Genomic DNA, 17,156 nt, shown 5'->3' with positions numbered 1-17,156 from the left:
TCTTTAAAAAAGGGATATTGTAACTTCATTAATGCCTTGACTTCAATCTTTCTTGCGATTAAACATCATGAATATTGTGTATAGTCCATACCACATTCACTCCGTTGATTGAGGCATAGATCAATATATAAATTTCTATAAAGTTGGAAGCTTTCAATGCATTATAAACTGACTTAATTACGTACAAAATTGTTGAGTTGTTAGAAAGTGTTATGTTATATACGACATTTTTATTATACTGATAGATATATACTGTCACATTAACACAATAAAATAAAATAAGATGAGAGTGTAGTATATACTTGTTAAAAAGAAGTGCATGCTACAGTTACAAAGAGATCATATAAAAATAAATTTACAAACTGATGTAACTTTATATAATAAATTAAATCGAATTTGTAATAAAATTAATTTTATCACATTAAACCACGCAACTTTATAATTTTATTTTTATAGAATTTATTTGTAACTAAAATATTTTTATTAGAATAAATTGCAATTGGCACTAATATCATAATAATTCATAATTCCTTGTGATTAAATAATAGTAAACTTTCTAGTAGGTAAAGAAAAACTCATTCTTAACCACACGTCCAAGCATTTTGCAAAGGATTTTTTTTTTTTTTTTTTTTTTTTTTGTGTTTGCTAAAACTCAACTAATATTTAGTAGGTTAATCTCTGTGAAGTGACAATTTACATCACTTCAATAACTTTTACTCTATTAAAAGCACTTTTAATTAATTTAGAGACTCTCAAACACAAAACGAAAAGGCAAGAAAAAAAAATTGCTACTCTTACCGTTTATTTTTATCCGTTGAAAGTTACAGCTGTGATTTTTTATTTAATATGTTTTTTTTTTTACTTAATAATTAAAGAATTTTTTTTTAATAATATTTTATTTTTTTATTTTTTAAAAAATATTTAAAAGTATTGAAAAACAATTATATGAAAAAACAAAAAAAATAATCCTATAATAAACGATAGCTAAAGCCGGAAGTGATGGCCGTAGAGTCAACCAACAAGAAAACTTAAGCCGTGCATATAGGCGAAAAAAATATTAAATAAAAATGACAATGATTAAAATGTTTAGAAGATGGTCGATCGTGGCACATGGTAAGTAATGCCACACTCGTTGTCTACCAAACCAAAAGAATTCATCTCCATAGCTTTTTGGCGTGATTGGAAAATAAAGATTTGTGTTCCACCAACTCATCCACATCTTCAAACCTTATCCAAAACCTACATTCCCTCCATCCCCCCAATGCATATCCAATTCAAAGATTAACGCACCCTTCCCCTCCTCCCCAGCCGAAAGAAAAACTACATATTCATTTTCATTTCGTCCCCACAACATGATAAATATCTATCTTGCTGGCTTAGCTTCATTTACACATTTCTCTCTTTGATCTCTCAACTTGCTACATATGCATGCATGCCTTGAGATCATAATAAAATATTCAAATATAATAATAAATAAATAAATAAAACAAGAGTAGGAAAGGCATGCCACATGATCCATTATTATCACCTACCTTGTCTAATTAAACCATCTGCAAAGTGTATGATTCAGGTACTCTATGTCTGTATATATATATATATATATATAGAGTAGCCATCCGTGCAAGCAAGTGCATCATGCATGCAAGTGGGAATCATGTGCGTTGGAGATTCAAATGCAACCCCTTTAGCTAGCCTTTTATTTAAACAAAAATATTTAATATTGTAATTACTATATAGTATTAACTTCTTGATGAAAATTGAAATCCGTACACCTATATATCTTCTTGATCAATATAGGGGGAAGCTCATCATGACCTGATGGCATTTAACCCAATTTTTCAAATAAAAAATCTAGATTCGAAACTCTCTCATTCCCGTTGTATCAATTAAATCCATAAACTACGGTTGCTAATAACATCATATCAATCAATGCTTGCCCAGTTATATATATAAATCTATTAATTATTTGTCCGATTCTCTCATAAAAGATATTCAGATTTTGAGAATTTGGCGTTTCCGTCACTCTTTAAAACATTAATAGGGCAGTCAACAAACGTGTTTCTTATCATGCATTTAGTGGGTCAAAAATGGATGCAATTCAATGGAATTAAGATCTAGATTTCCTTATCCAAAGTAAAAGGCACATATATTCATGAGTTGCTGTCGCTTTAAAGTTGAAACCAATTTGGTAGACTATATAAGCGTGATCACATGGTCACCCCCCACAAAAAATAAAATAAAAATCATGGGTTACATTTGAAATATAACACTCAATGAAATAGAAAGAAAATCGATTTTACCGATTAAAAAAATAAAAAATGGGGCACTTTGAGATGGCATCATTTTTTTGTCCAACCCCAAGCAGTGAAAGTCCGTGAGTTGCATGCATGGGTCCCTTGCGTGTCTTTTGACCAATCCCCTACTCGCTATCCGTGACATCCTCCACTAGAGGAAATATCCAAACCAAACTATACATAAAAATAAAAATAAAGAGATATTTATGACTACACTCTTTTATAACTATTTTATATTAATTAATTATAAAAAGTTTTTAAAATAATTATAAATATATCATCATTAAAAGATTGATAAAGTAATTATCACGTTTTTTCGAAATATCAGAGTAATTTTATTTTTATATCAGAGTATTACGCTATCCTTATTTAGAAATGCCTAATAATTTTCCATTGATTAGGGCTTAATGGTCTCTACCTTAAAAGATTCTATCACTTTTATCATTAAAAGGTTTTTCAAAACAATTTCACATCTAAATATTCCATTGATATTTAGTCAAAGAGATCTTTAATTTTCATGCGAAATATTTAAATATATATCCAGTGGCGGAATCAAGAAATTGTCGTAGGGGGGCTGAGCAAACCTAAAACTATAATAAAATATTTTTTATTCTATTTCTGAGTCAAAATAATCTATAAGATCAAAATAATTTTATAGAATGGGCCGAGATAATTTTTTGGAGAGAGAACCAACACAGTATGAGATTAATATAATCCTATTAAATAAAAAAAATTAATATATATTATTTTTTTTTCAATGGCCATGGCCTCCTGCCCCTTAATAAGTCTGCCACTGTATATATCGTTTTACATTTGATATATTAATAGTGTAATTAAATTTAATGTATGTAACGGATTCAAATATCAAGAATAATAAATGATTTCAACATTAATATCTACCTCCCACTTGAATTAATAATAATATCTCACTGGATTCACTTACTAAATATCTTTCAGTAATATATTGAAAGAATGTTGCTAAGATGCCAGCAATGACCGTTGGTATGTCCTATAGGTAAAATTTACTTTTTTTTATTTTTTTTATTCATATTTTATAAAATTTATAAAAAAAATTAAAAAATATAAAAAAATATCAATATATTAATAATCACTTATTTAATCACTAAGTAAAGAAAAAACATAAAAATTAAAAATTAAATATATAAACAGTCAAAATAAAGATATAAAATGAAAGTGTATAATAACATTATTCTTTTATTAATTATAAGTAAAAATGGCTAGAATTTTTTCAGACCAACTTATTATCTAAATTTATAAAAAAAACACACAAAAATTAAATTATATAGATGGAAAACGAATCAAAATTCAAGAAGCAAGAAAAATTAGGCCAATATTTCACACAAAATAAATAAAATAAACATGAAAAAGTTAATAATTTTGAATATTTGATGAAACTAAAAGGTGGCCCCACCAGGCTCCTGCAGATTACCTGGGGCAAAACGACGCTCCCTGGTTGAGTTCTATTCTTTCTCCTCGATCTTTCTGGTGCCATATAAAGCCGCCACGCTGCTTTGCTCAGACACGCACGCACGCACGCACACAAAGCTAAGCAACTCCCATCTCAAAACTCAAATACATATACCGCCTCCTCCCTTCGCTATTCAAAGCCTCAGCCCCCTAAAGTCCCCCAACCATGTTCAGGAAAAGGCCACGAACTCCGGCGACCACACTCTCCGGTAAGTCCGATTTCTTCGACGACTTGCCGGAAGATCTCCTCGTCTTCATCCTCTGCAAGCTCAGCTCCTCCGCTTCTTCCCCCTCCGATCTCGTTAACGTTCTCATCACGTATGCTTATTCATGATGCCAACTTCTGTTTCTCTGTCTGTTTCTCTTCCGTTTTCCTCTTTTTTTTTTTTAACTTTTTTTGGGATAATTTCTGGAGCAGATGCAAAAGACTGAACCGCTTAGGTCTTCATCCTCTGGTTTTATCCAAAGCCGGAGCAAAAGCGTTTGCAATCAAAGCCAAGAACTGGTCCGAATCCGCTGACCGTTTTCTCAAACTGTGCGCCAACGCTGGCAACGTCGAAGCCTCTTATACTCTAGGAATGGTCAGTAGCCTACTAGTGATGTTACTGCAAATTATTAGTTAATAGAATAAATTTCGTTTTTTAGATATATTTTCGTACTAATTCTTGTTTTTCTTTTTCTTGTTCTTTTACCAGATCCGATTTTATTGCTTAGAGAATCGAGGAAGCGGGGCTTCACTTATGGCTAAGGCGGCGATTAAATCTCACGCGCCGGCTCTGTACTCTCTCGCAGTAATACAGTTCAACGGCAGCGGAGGATCAAAGAGCGACAAGAACCTCCAAGCCGGAGTGGCTCTATGCGCCCGAGCTGCTTTCCTCGGTCATGTCGATGCCCTTCGCGAGTTGGGGCATTGCTTCCAGGACGGCTACGGGGCCCGCCAAAACATCGCCCAGGGACGCCGGTTCCTGGTACAAGCCAACGCGCGCGAGCTCGCGTCCGTCCTACGCTACCTCTCGTCGCCGGCTTGGAGGCTGCTCAACCCCCCGTGCGTTAGCGGTTCGGGTTGCGAAGGGCTTTTGAGCGACTTCGGGTGCAACGTACCGGCCCCGGAGGCGCACCCGGTGAACCGGTTTTTGAGGGACTGGTTCGAATCGGGAACGGGTGGGCTGAGCGAGGGTCTCAGGCTGTGCTCACACGGAGGGTGCGGCCGGCCGGAGACAAGGGCTCACGAGTTTCGTCGGTGCTCGGTATGCGGCATGGTGAATTACTGCTCGCGTGGGTGTCAAGCGCTTGATTGGAAGCTGCGGCACAAGGCGGAATGCATGCCAATAGAGCGGTGGTTCGACGAAGTCGGGGGTGCTGGCGACAATGGTGCCGATGGTGATGGAGGAATGGTGGAGGTCGAGGAAATTGAATGATTAATATTAATTAAATTTGGTATTATTAATGTTGGTGGTATCTGATTTTTTTATTTTTTTTCATTTATTTTCTTGAGATTCTCTTCTGTACATTATTCGGAGACAAATGGATAAAATTTTGAAAAATTTACGTGGAGTACTCCAAATTTATCGTTGATACATTTTAAATTTTTTTTTTATTAATTAAATAAGTGATAATTAATAAAATTATAATGTTTTTATTTTTTTCTTAATAATTAAAAGTATTAAAAAATACTTTAAAAATAAAAAATAATAATAAATTTATAACTGGCAGCAGATTATCAGGAGACAGATGATAAAATTTTAGTACTGTTCATATTTTGTCTCTTCCGATACTTCATTCGTGAATTTCTATTTTTATTTTTTTAAAGAATTTATTTTTCATTCTATGAACTTATCGTCCAACACTTAATGTAATTCCTAACATTTCTGATGATTAGACTCAATGATCATTTGAGAGATAGAAATGTTTTAGGTAAAAGAAGTTTTTATAAAGATAAATTTATAAATTGACGTGACTTAAATTAATACGTTAACTAACATAGTCCAATAATTTAATTCTATGTGTTTATCTATTTTCGATTATAAGATGGATGAAAATAAAGGAATAAGAAAGACTAATTTGTGTGCAACTTAAGCATGGCAAGGAAAGATCAACACATGGGAATGGACATAAAGGGCTAGGAATGTGTGTTTTGTCGGAAATGATACGGTAAAAGTTGGAAATCCTGCAATTCCTCTTATATTTATAGTCAGTGAGCATATATTTAAGTCATCCACCGATTACTCAAAAGAAAAACTTCTCGTGGTTCTTATGGTCCATTGTCTCTATCAATCTTTTCATGAATATAAGAAACAGTATGGACTAAGGCTAATTTATCAAATTTTATTTAATTTTTGGATTTGATTTGAGTTCGGCTTTCCCTTGAAAATGAAGAACTCCAAGCAAGTTTGCTTCCCCCCCCAACCAAATCACATTTCATTTCTAGAGCAATGTCGATTTCAATTAAAAGTTGGTTAAAAATTTAAAATGTAACATATCAATTCGTGTATTATAAAATATAAATGAAAACAATTCTACTACAAAGAGTCCATTTCGGGGACACCTTGTGCACCTCCCGTTGACATGTCAGGATAATTAAAAAATAATAATAATTAAAAGGATTTTGAGGAAGAGAATGTTTGAGTTGCACGAAGAAGAACGACATAGCTTCAGCTTTCTCCCAGTCCAGCAACTGCTTCAGTTGCACGAAGAAGACCGACATGACTTCTGATATACATACAGTCACAATCTTTCTGGGTTTTATTCAGTCTTTTCCAAGAAATTAGATTTGAGAATTTCTCTGTTTCTTGGTGTTTGATTTTTATGTGGTATGCGTTCTTGGTGTTTGATTTCTTCTCTCACTTCTCCTTGTGGAAGGAATTTATAAAACTTTCATAGAAGTTGAAGTGTATTTTCTGTATCCCTTAAATCATTTTTTTTTTCGTAGAGTTACAAATTTTATGTGAGGTTTGTTAAAGTAGAAAATAGAATTGGTCTATGAAGTGTTTGAGAAAAGTTCACAAAGAAGATTTCCTTTCATATATTAATCTTTTTCTACACACACCTTCAGTACAAGAGGTCCTCTTATATAGACAATGGTCATAACATAATTTATTCTATTAGTCACACTGTGGTGACACCTAGCTTAGCACGTTTCTGAAGCGTTTTATTTTCTCGGTTGCCAACCAGATTGAAAATAAGTGAGAGAAGAAATGAGAGAGATTAAGCCCTTACATCCCTAGTTACAACTACGAAGAACAAATTTAAGTTCGATTTACCTTTAGCGAAGAGAAGAGGAAAAAATGTCTGGAAGTTTCACTCGTCTGTGAGTCCAATGGAGGAATTGCAAAGAGAAATCATCAGGGATTTCAATTTGAATTTGTACAACGAAGTGAAGAAGAGAACTTCGGTACACACCGTTTCAATGAGAACGTCAGTGCACTGGGTTCCATTTAACCATTTCTTTCACTTCATCTACACCGTTTTATTTAACATGCTGGCAGCCACATGAATTTCATGCCCAAGGTGTACATGAAATCGAGTACCTTTAGCTTTTTCTTATTTTTCTTACTTTATAAATAATGGTATAAATATGATATCACATTGGATGGGAGTTTTTGGTCAGAATCATCTATCATCAGCTTCAAGATTAATGATGTTGTAACCCACATTTATGAAAAAACTATTACACTTGAAATATAATATATATATATATATATATATGAAGTCCACTTTGTGTATAGAGTAATGCTAGATGCAGTCATAGAATGCGCAAGCACTACATAATCTTTTTTTTTTTAAAATGAGATTTATTGTTAAAAAATTTAATTTTTTGTGTAAATCTTGTATTTACTATCTTTTTCTAAAAAAAAAAAAAAAAGTGTCATGTTTGTGCACTATGTCACTAAAAATATCATTTATTTTGTACATATAGGGTGGAGAATAAGCCAATTTTTGGGCATCTTTTTTGGGTACACACTCGGAGGAAAAAATGAGTAGAATTGGGGGAAATCTCGATGAACTTTCTTTTTGGATCCAAAGGACGTTTTCTACACAAGTGCCGACCCACATGCATTGCAACGCCGAAGAAGGGAGAATATCGACCTTTAATTAGAGGCACAAGGCCCTCCTTTCCCTCTAATTATTCAACTTCTTAAAGGGGAAAAGAACGAACAGAGACCACACAATTTCGGATCCAAAACTTTACAGACACACATATTATGACCAATATTTCTCGCCACAAATATGCCTCTGCGGCAAATTTTTTCCCCAAATATTTTTTGTGGCGATGGAAGTTTAGTGCGTGTAGACTTATTGAGGCGACTTTTGTCACCACAAGAAGTTCATCTTTTTGCAAAAGACTCTGAGAAGTAGGGGCGATATTTGCGTCTAACTGTGTTGAAGTGAAAGTCGTCGCAAAAGATTTGTTGGCCTTTAGTGTTTTTATGGATATCAAATATTGCCTATCAATTTATTTGTAAATGCTGTAAAATCATATATCGTGCGTATCACTCTAAATTTAAAAAAGATTGTGAAAAATACCCAATTCAATATTAAAAAAAGAAAAATTAGGGTTGGTTTGGTCAAATAAAATCAACCTATCTCATCTCATATAATTATTATAACTTTCACAAACTTCCACACAAAATATAATAAAAAAATTCAATTTTTTCAAAATCTAAAATAAAAATTATATTAAAAAATTATATCATAACAATATTTTATTTAATTTTTAACAAAACATCTCATCTCATCTGAATTACGTAACCAAACGAGTCAGCTTGATATATATTTGACTTTTCAAAAACCCCAAAACACCTCTCTAAAGAAATACTCACCAAATTTTATACTCGAGTATTTTTAGAATAATTTCTGCCATGAATTTTTGTATTTATTGAAAATGAATATTTTAATAAAATAGAAAAAGGTTAATATATATATATATATATATATATATATCTAGATCTGTATTTTAAAATTTCTGATAAATTGGAAGAAAAGATAAGGGTTGAAAAGTTGCAACCCTTTCAAATTGTACGCCAGCATGATCAATTTAATTTTCAAAATTACCTATATTTGCTGTAGTTTTATGCATATACGTAGTATGTACTTCTGAAATTTGTATTATTTTATGCACATCTCGGTTGAATTTCACTTTTTTCCTTTCTTTAAGCCTGTTTGGATAAGAAGATGAGATGATTTTAGATAAAAATTAAAAATTAAATAAAATATTATTTTTATTTTTTATTTAAAAAAGTTGAATTAAAATTTAAAAAAATTGAATTGTTTATTATATTTTGTGTGAAAATTTAAGAGAATTATAATGATGAAATGAGTTAAGATAGTTTCTCAATCAAAACGGGACTAGATCAGCATTTGTTTTTTTTTTTTTTTTCTTTTTTGAGTTTCTTAGAGTTGTTTCTTTTTCTTTTATCCAAGTTTGGCTTGTGAGTGCGTCATACCGTGCATGGAAAAGTCTCAGTAGAGTCAGTACTACTACATAAATATTAAGATATATATTTCTCAAGTTATTTTTCGAACCACTTGAAGTTAGATATGATAAATTTTATTATTCATTTAATATTTTCCACGGGAGAGATAGACCATGATCCTCCAAAAGTTGGTTGTGATTGAAAGTATCTGAAGTTGCAATATTATTGATAAATACAATTTTACATTTTAAAATGATAATAATAATAATAATAATAATAATAATAATAATAATAATAATAATAATAAGTTCACATTTGAAATTGTATATAAAAAAAAAATCTCTAATAAGGATATGTTTTAAATTAGGGATAAAAATTTGTGACACAACTTATAAATTGAATATAAATACGATATAAAATTAACGAATTGAGATATTTATGTAAATAACAATAAATACTGTAAAACCCACGTCACGAGTCGCACACTCAAGTTGACAAAAAATTAAAAATACCTTAATCGGGTGGATATGTATATAGTAGTGGACGTCCCTATGCTTGCAAATCGCACTAAATATTATTTATGAGTTTGTTCCAACTGCCCATTTGATACGGTCAGAAAAAGACTTGTTCTGCCCCGGCCTTCCCCTTCCATACTTCACAGGGAAAAGGAACCTCTGGATCAATGGCCTGCACAGTTGCACTCATCCTTCTTTTATTTTTTTATTTTTGTCTAGGAAACAAAGCTAAAAAGGAATGATTTTCATTGCAATGTCAAATTTGTATTTACAAACTGAACTCTAATATATCAGCAATCCAAAATGGGTGTCTTCCATTCACAATTCAGCACGCGATCTCTTTCATAAAAAATAAGAAGACTGTTAGAGATACAAAAAGATCTCACACATTGATTTAGCACACTAACGTCTCCCTCCTCTCTTTTTTTTTTCTCTCTCGCTCTTCCCCCCCCCCTCCTCTCTCTTTTTTTTCTCTCTCGCTCTTTCCCCCCCCCCCTCCTCGTGCCTCCCCTCCTCCCCCTTTCCCTCCTCACCAGCATTGTCTACCCTTTTGGGATGTTTCTCGACCATCACAGACAGTCAAAGGACAAGCCATCGGTTTAGATCCCTCCACCTAGTGGCGCGCGGTCGACCATGCACACAATGTGCAAAATGTGGCCCCCGGCCACTAATGTACATTGTCTACCCACCCTGAGCTCCACGCCGACAATGCCGCTTGGACTACCGATGTCTTCTGCCCACCCTGAGGTGGTCCCCAACCACCATAGTCAGCACAGAGAGAGGGCAAGGGTGGCAGCACTAGGGAGGGGAGAAAGAAAGAGAACAAAAAAGGAGGAGACATGGCACACTAGCAGTGTGCTACATCAGTGTATGTAATATTTTTGTGAGATTCCTTTATGTCTATAGTGTTTTTCAAAAAATAATGAAAAATTTGAGATCCAAATGAAAAAATTTATTTTTCTAGCATTATTCTTTTATACATGCATATACACACATATGATGTGTATGTATATTTCCTAAGTCAGACCACTTTATTGGCATGCATATCTAGATCAATTTGATTAGTTGAAATGAGACATGCATCATTGTATCCTTCGTCTAGTTTTTTTAAATATAAAGGAAAAGGAAATGAACTTAATTATATCTCCAAAAGAGAAAAGAAAAAAAAAAATGGAGAGAAAGGAATAAAATAAAACCTTCATTTTCCACCCACTTCGGGTTTGATATTTTGCTGGTGGCAATGAGAAAGGATTCGTGTTCTAAGAACAAGACCACAAATTCATATATAGGATTTGTGTTGGAAGCACACCACATATATGTTCATGCCCTTATCCAATTCTAGAAATATTCCATGTTTGATATTTTCCCATTAAGGGAAGTTTGAAAAATTACTTAAAACTTTTAATTTGTGCTATCAAGAAGATTCAACCTGCAATATCATCGGGCAGAGATAGATGCAAAAACGTTGATAAAGATGGCATTGTCACCTCTCTCGTGTCATGAATACTTTGAACCATTTGTTATAGCCATTGCTAATCTCGACCGAGCATATATACGTTTAGGGTATAATATAGAACCATGTCATTTAGAGCCATTTTGATAACAATTTATTCTAGAATTTTATAAGAATTTAAGTATTGATTTTGGTTTACTTTAAGTAAGTTTTTCGGTAGTTGCATGTATCCTGAAATGTAAATGACTGAAATTGTAGTGAATAAATAAATAGATCTAAAATGTTCACTTTTTAACTGAACATATTCAATAAAAAATATATCAAATATAAGTTGTCTCACTCTTACGCATTCTTAGACCTCGTTTGGTTACTTAAATGAAATAAGATAAAAGTTGAAAATTGAATAAAATATTATTTGAATATAATTTTTATTTTTAAATTTGAAAAAGTTAAATTGTTTATTATATTTTATGTGAAAATTTAAAAAAATTATAATAATTATATAATTTTTTAATATAATTTTAAATTGTGTAACCAAACTATGCCTTAAACTTTGGAATATAATAAGATATATTGTTTAATATTTGTGCCTAGTATATACACCATTAGGGATCTCACAAAAATTTAAAATAGGCAATTCATCAATTGCCTTGAATACCAATTCGTTCAAAGAAGTATTATAGAAATAAATGAATTATATAAAAATAAATTTATAAAATGATGTAATTTTATGTAATTAGTTATATATATTTTCTGATAAAATTAACTTTAACGTCAAACCACGTCGAATTATGAAATCCCTTTTTAGCGGTAAAATATTTGTTTTATTTTACAATATGATTTATTTATTTATCTTAATTAATTTTTCAGACTCTTGTCTGCTGCTTAGGCAAAAAAAAAAAAAAGTGAGGCTCTGCTTGAATCAAAATTTCCTGGACAAGTAGAAAAGCAACCACGTGTCAACTCCTTATCTTTTGCAGATAAGGACTAAGGTGCTCCAAATAAATAAGATAAAAATCCTATCCTTTTTCATCCGTTGATCATCTTACTCCTCCCAATCTCATCCGTCCGTCTCAACACCAAAAGCCTCCATTACACCTCCACCAATCGACTCGGCCAAAGGATCAAAGCACACCACCACCAACGCAGCCATGGCCGCCCTCCAGCACACCCCCATTTCCCTCCAGTCCCCACCGTCCGCCCGAATCCCACGAACATCAATCCACAACCTCGCCTTCTCCACTGCGTTCCCATCTCTCAGAACCAGACTGAAACTTACCGTTGCTACCAGTAATGGCCGCGCCAGAATGGCTTCCGCAGCCGCCAGTAGCTACGCCGTGGCCCTCGCCGACCTCGCGAAGTCCAACAACACCCTCGAAAAGACCTGCGACGACGTCGAGAAAATCGAGAAGATCTTCTCGGAAAAACAGGTGTACGACTTCTTCATCAACCCCACCATCGATGCGGAGAAGAAGCGCCAGATGCTCGACGAAATTTCGAGCTCGTCGAGCCTCCAGCCCTACACGAACAACTTCCTCAACATCCTGGTCGACGCCAAGCGGATCGACCTGATCAATGAAATCGTGAAGGAGTACGAGATCGTGTACAACAAGCTGACCGATACAGTAATGGCGGTGGTGAGCTCGGTGGTGCAGCTGGAGGCGCAGCACTTGACCCAGATTGCAAAGCAGGTGCAGAAGCTGACTGGGGCCAAGAACGTGAGGGTCAAGACCCTGATTGATCCCACCTTGGTGGCCGGATTCACCGTCAGGTACGGGAGCACGGGCTCCAAGTTGATCGACTTGAGCGTCAAGAAGCAGCTCGAGGAAATCGCTACTCAGCTTGACTTGGGTGATATTAAATTAGGCGTATGAGTTTTTCCGTATTTTTTTTTTCCCTAATTATGTCATTTTATTTAAGTTGGATGATTTTTTGTTTCTGTTAATTTTGTTAGTTTATTATTGTATGAATGAATATTTTGTATGCTATTCTTTGGTGTTGGGCAAAATGCTGCTGCCCTTTTTGTTAACTATTGAACTTGTTAAGAGTAATTAACAGGAGATCTTGCTTATCACCTTTCTGTATAGTTTAGATTTAAAATAAAAAATAAAAATAAAAAAATAAAAAAAAAATTCTAATGAACTTTGCTCTTCTCCACCTTTGTCACATATTATATTTTTCCTACATTGTTTTAAAATATAAAAACTCATTAAAAAAAGAAGAAGAAGAAGATGTGTGTAACTTTGGGCTCATACATGAAAAAATAAAATAAAAGAAAGAAAGAAAAAAGATATTTGTAGAAGTTACCCTCTATCAAACTCCTGATTTCTCTTTCAATTGAATGTCCAATTGGAATTAATAAATCTACGTGTCGGTTTAAAATTTGGAAGTTCTTTCTTAAAAAATTGGATGTATGGAACACAATCTCTACAAAAAGTAGATTGCCATCGAGCTATCTCAATCATTATTTCTTTTAATAATTGAGGAAGAGATTTGTCGTTTTGAGAAATCTGAAAAGGAAACAATGTTATCTCTTCGTTCCACGTCTCTTTTTATTTATTAGTATTGATCGTGAGAACTATATTTTAAAATGGTTAATCAATAATATAATTTGATCCATATTGAACGTTATAAAAAGTAAAAATTTTTTATTTTCAAATAATGCGAGATCACATACACTACGTATCCTTATTAAAATGAGATATTACAATCTCCTTCCTTATATTCATGACGTCTTTGTTGGGTTAGTCCGTCGTAAATGACAAGACTCAAATCTCATATTTCTAGTTGAAATAGATTTTGATACTATTTATAATGTCTAAATAAAAAGCCCAAGCTACATTGTTATACTAAAAAAAGACTAGTCAATAATCTAATTTAAGCCCAATTAGAATATTATAAAGAGTAAGAAATTCTCATTTTTCAAGTAATGTGAGATCTCATACACCAATTACTCTTATACATCATATGGGGTATGTAATACCTCGTTCCCCACAGTTAATAATAAAGTCAATTTTAAAAATTCTCAAGAGCTGGAATGTGCTACTACTGAACCTTAACATAAAAATATTTTCTTTTTATTCTGAATGAAGCACCGGGTACAAATATTCTATAAATAAAATAATTCTTTACTAAAATATTGAGATCATAAAAGAGAGTGCGCATAAGCATTTATTAAAATTTTTCAAAACCCACGCCATAAAAATCATAACTTACAATCTTTGTACATGATCTAGGCCATTGTCACCCTTCCTTGGACCAAGTCAAGTCCTGCAGCTCTATTGTCATAATTATCTTGACTTGGGATGGTTTAAAAATATATAAAAAAAAAATTAAAATAAGTCGATGACTCAATAAGAAACTCATCATAACATAAGTATACTTAATATAAGATTTTTCATAAAATATTTAATGTTGAAAACTTAAAATCATGACTGATCATACTGATGTTTATACTATGGATGACTAATTTATTTGAATTAATTGACTGATCTGATTTATCTGACTGGCCAACACAATTAACCATGTGTGCAAAGTTGTGCACTAACTTCCCCTACTGTAGCAAAAGAAGCCTACTGTGCAATATTCTGGCATACTACAATAAACCGCGCCTGAGTCCATGGCTTGCACGCCCACCATGAAATTGCATTGGTACTATGCATTTGAATGGTCATCCGATTAACTCTTATGAGCTTATCTTACACTTGATTATGACATTTTACGTATCTTATGCAACGTTAGATGCATGAGATACATAATACATACATAACTATGCAGAATGAAATATGATAAATGACATGTTTGCAGAGATTAAACATGTATTTAAGCCACTTCTTTCGAAACCAGTGTTTAGTACAAGCATGTCATTCATCATGTTTGGGAGAGATTTGAGAGAGGGTGACAGCCAGTTTGAGTTTAGCTTGGTTAATATATATAGTGACACTAATTTGCTGAACACTCAATCGTGATCATCTAAGAAGAGAGTTTGAATTTAAAAACATAATTAATAGTTCATTCAAGATAGGATTGACAGTGATTGAGACTGTGTAGGGGACTTCAATATGTAATAGTTTTAAATTGAAATAAATTTCTAAAAGACTATCTTTAAATTCTAAAAGGAGTCTAACTCGTTCAATAAATCATAAATGAGATTTAACTTAGTTATTAAGTCTAATTAAAACTCTTAATCAATTTCAATAATTTATCATTCGTGGACTTATCCAATATGACCCATTAAATATAATTTAGGCCTAATAAAAATTATCAAATCTCGACTTTAAAATTATTGGACCGGGTTGTTATAGGGTATCACAATAGACTGCATCTTTTCTCTCTTGCAATGCCCTATGATTATACTCTTGCAAAAATACCACATACTTCCAATTTTCTAGAGCACGAAATTGCTTTATGAGCCGTATTTGGATGGTTGCATTCTTGAAAATGGTTGCATTATAACGTAAATGCTTTTTCTCGACCATAAAATTTGGTTGTAAAAGTTGTTTTAAGTGCAAACAGTTAAGTGAAGTCACCACGTAAAATTGTATTCATTATCCTTACACCATATGCTACACATATATTTTTTTTTTCTTTACTAAATGTATGGTATATGGATGATGAGTACAACAATTGCTTTTGTTTAGCAAGAATAAAACAAAAACAAAAACAAAAACAAAAAAAAGAAATTTTATTATATATGATATGTGTTATGAGAATAATGAGTAGAAGTACTCAATCACCATTGGTTGTAGCCAAGTTGATATAAATATATATAAATAGGAAAAAGGAAATTGATGCATTGAAAGATGTAATTTCCTTTTAGTAGAATGATGCAACAAACAAAGAAAAGATCGATAAATGGAGTTTAACATATGGTTTGGATGAATAGAGGTCTTTAACAATTATTAATGGAGCAATTTATTGGAGCTCTAGAAGTTTTAGGGTATAGAATGATAGAAAGATTGTGTTATGATCGTAAGGGTTCAAAATTTAACTAAATCAATATCCAAAAGTCTTCTTTTAAATCAAGTATTTAGTAATTAGTATCAGAGCAGAGATTGTATAACGAGTTCAAATTACGGAGGGAGCAACCTATAGGCTAGATTAAAATGTATTGGTTCTATATATAGGCATGATGTTAAGTCATTTAATATTAACAGATGAGTGAAGCCGTCAAAAGGAAAATGATTACTACCAAGTCAAGTCGCTAAAGTGGACCTCCATGGGCGTAAGATTTGGAAGTGTGGTAGAATATTATGATCCTAAGAATTAAATATTTAACTAAATTAATATCTAACGATTATAGGATCTTTATATCAATGGCTGGAAATTTAATATATTGACACATTAAATGACTTTAACATTTATTAGATATTTAATGTCGTCCAATAAACACTTAAATATTTATAAATGTGAATTCACTTCATGTGTTTATAGTTTAAACTCCTTCCGTTGTAGACTAGGGGTGTAAATTGGTTCGGTCCTCTGATATCCCATATGATAAGAATAAGAATATATGGTGTATGAGATCTCACATTGCTTGGGAAGGAAAAGTTTTTACTCTTTATAAGGTTCCAATGAGACTCTAATTGTATCATTGACTAGTCATTTTGGAGTATAGATCATGTGGTTTGAGCCTTCTATTGTGATGTTATAAATGGTATCAGAGCCTATCTTAACCAGAAATGTGAGACTTAAGTCATGTCACCTACAACAAATTGACCTGATGAGGACGTCGAAAATTAAAGGGAGAAAATTCTGATACCCCATATAATAAAGATAATGATAGGTGGTGTATGAGATCTCACGGTACTTAGGAATGTAAAGTTCTTGCTTTTTCTAAGGGTTTTAATGAGACTACAATTGTATCATTGACTAGTCATTTTGAAGTATAAACTATGGGTGTAAATTTGAACCGAAAAATCAATCCAGACTGGACCGAACTGGTTGGCCCGATTTTGAACCAGTCCGGTCAGGAACCGATTCTTGTAACCAT

At 32.8% G+C, this 17,156-nt stretch overlaps 2 protein-coding genes across 2 annotated transcripts; both read left to right on the top strand.

The window, feature by feature from the left end:
- Positions 1-3,817: 3,817 nt before the first annotated feature.
- Positions 3,818-5,327, top strand: LOC121237816 (F-box protein At5g50450). Its single transcript, XM_041134708.1, has 3 exons — positions 3,818-4,100; positions 4,201-4,363; positions 4,478-5,327. Exons 1-3 carry the CDS (start codon positions 3,949-3,951, stop codon positions 5,198-5,200), a joined length of 1,038 nt encoding a protein of 345 aa, XP_040990642.1. The 5' UTR covers positions 3,818-3,948; the 3' UTR covers positions 5,201-5,327.
- Positions 5,328-12,198: 6,871 nt separating this feature from the next.
- On the top strand, positions 12,199-13,152 carry LOC121237504 (ATP synthase subunit delta, chloroplastic-like). The gene has a single exon (XM_041134248.1). The coding sequence runs from the start codon at positions 12,316-12,318 to the stop codon at positions 13,036-13,038; it is 723 nt and encodes a 240-aa protein (XP_040990182.1). The 5' UTR covers positions 12,199-12,315; the 3' UTR covers positions 13,039-13,152.
- Positions 13,153-17,156: the final 4,004 nt, after the last annotated feature.

Source organism: Juglans microcarpa x Juglans regia, chromosome 6S (genome assembly GCF_004785595.1).
Source record: "Juglans microcarpa x Juglans regia isolate MS1-56 chromosome 6S, Jm3101_v1.0, whole genome shotgun sequence".
NCBI lineage: Eukaryota > Viridiplantae > Streptophyta > Magnoliopsida > Fagales > Juglandaceae > Juglans > Juglans microcarpa x Juglans regia.
This window is presented reverse-complemented; position numbering and strand designations above follow the sequence as displayed.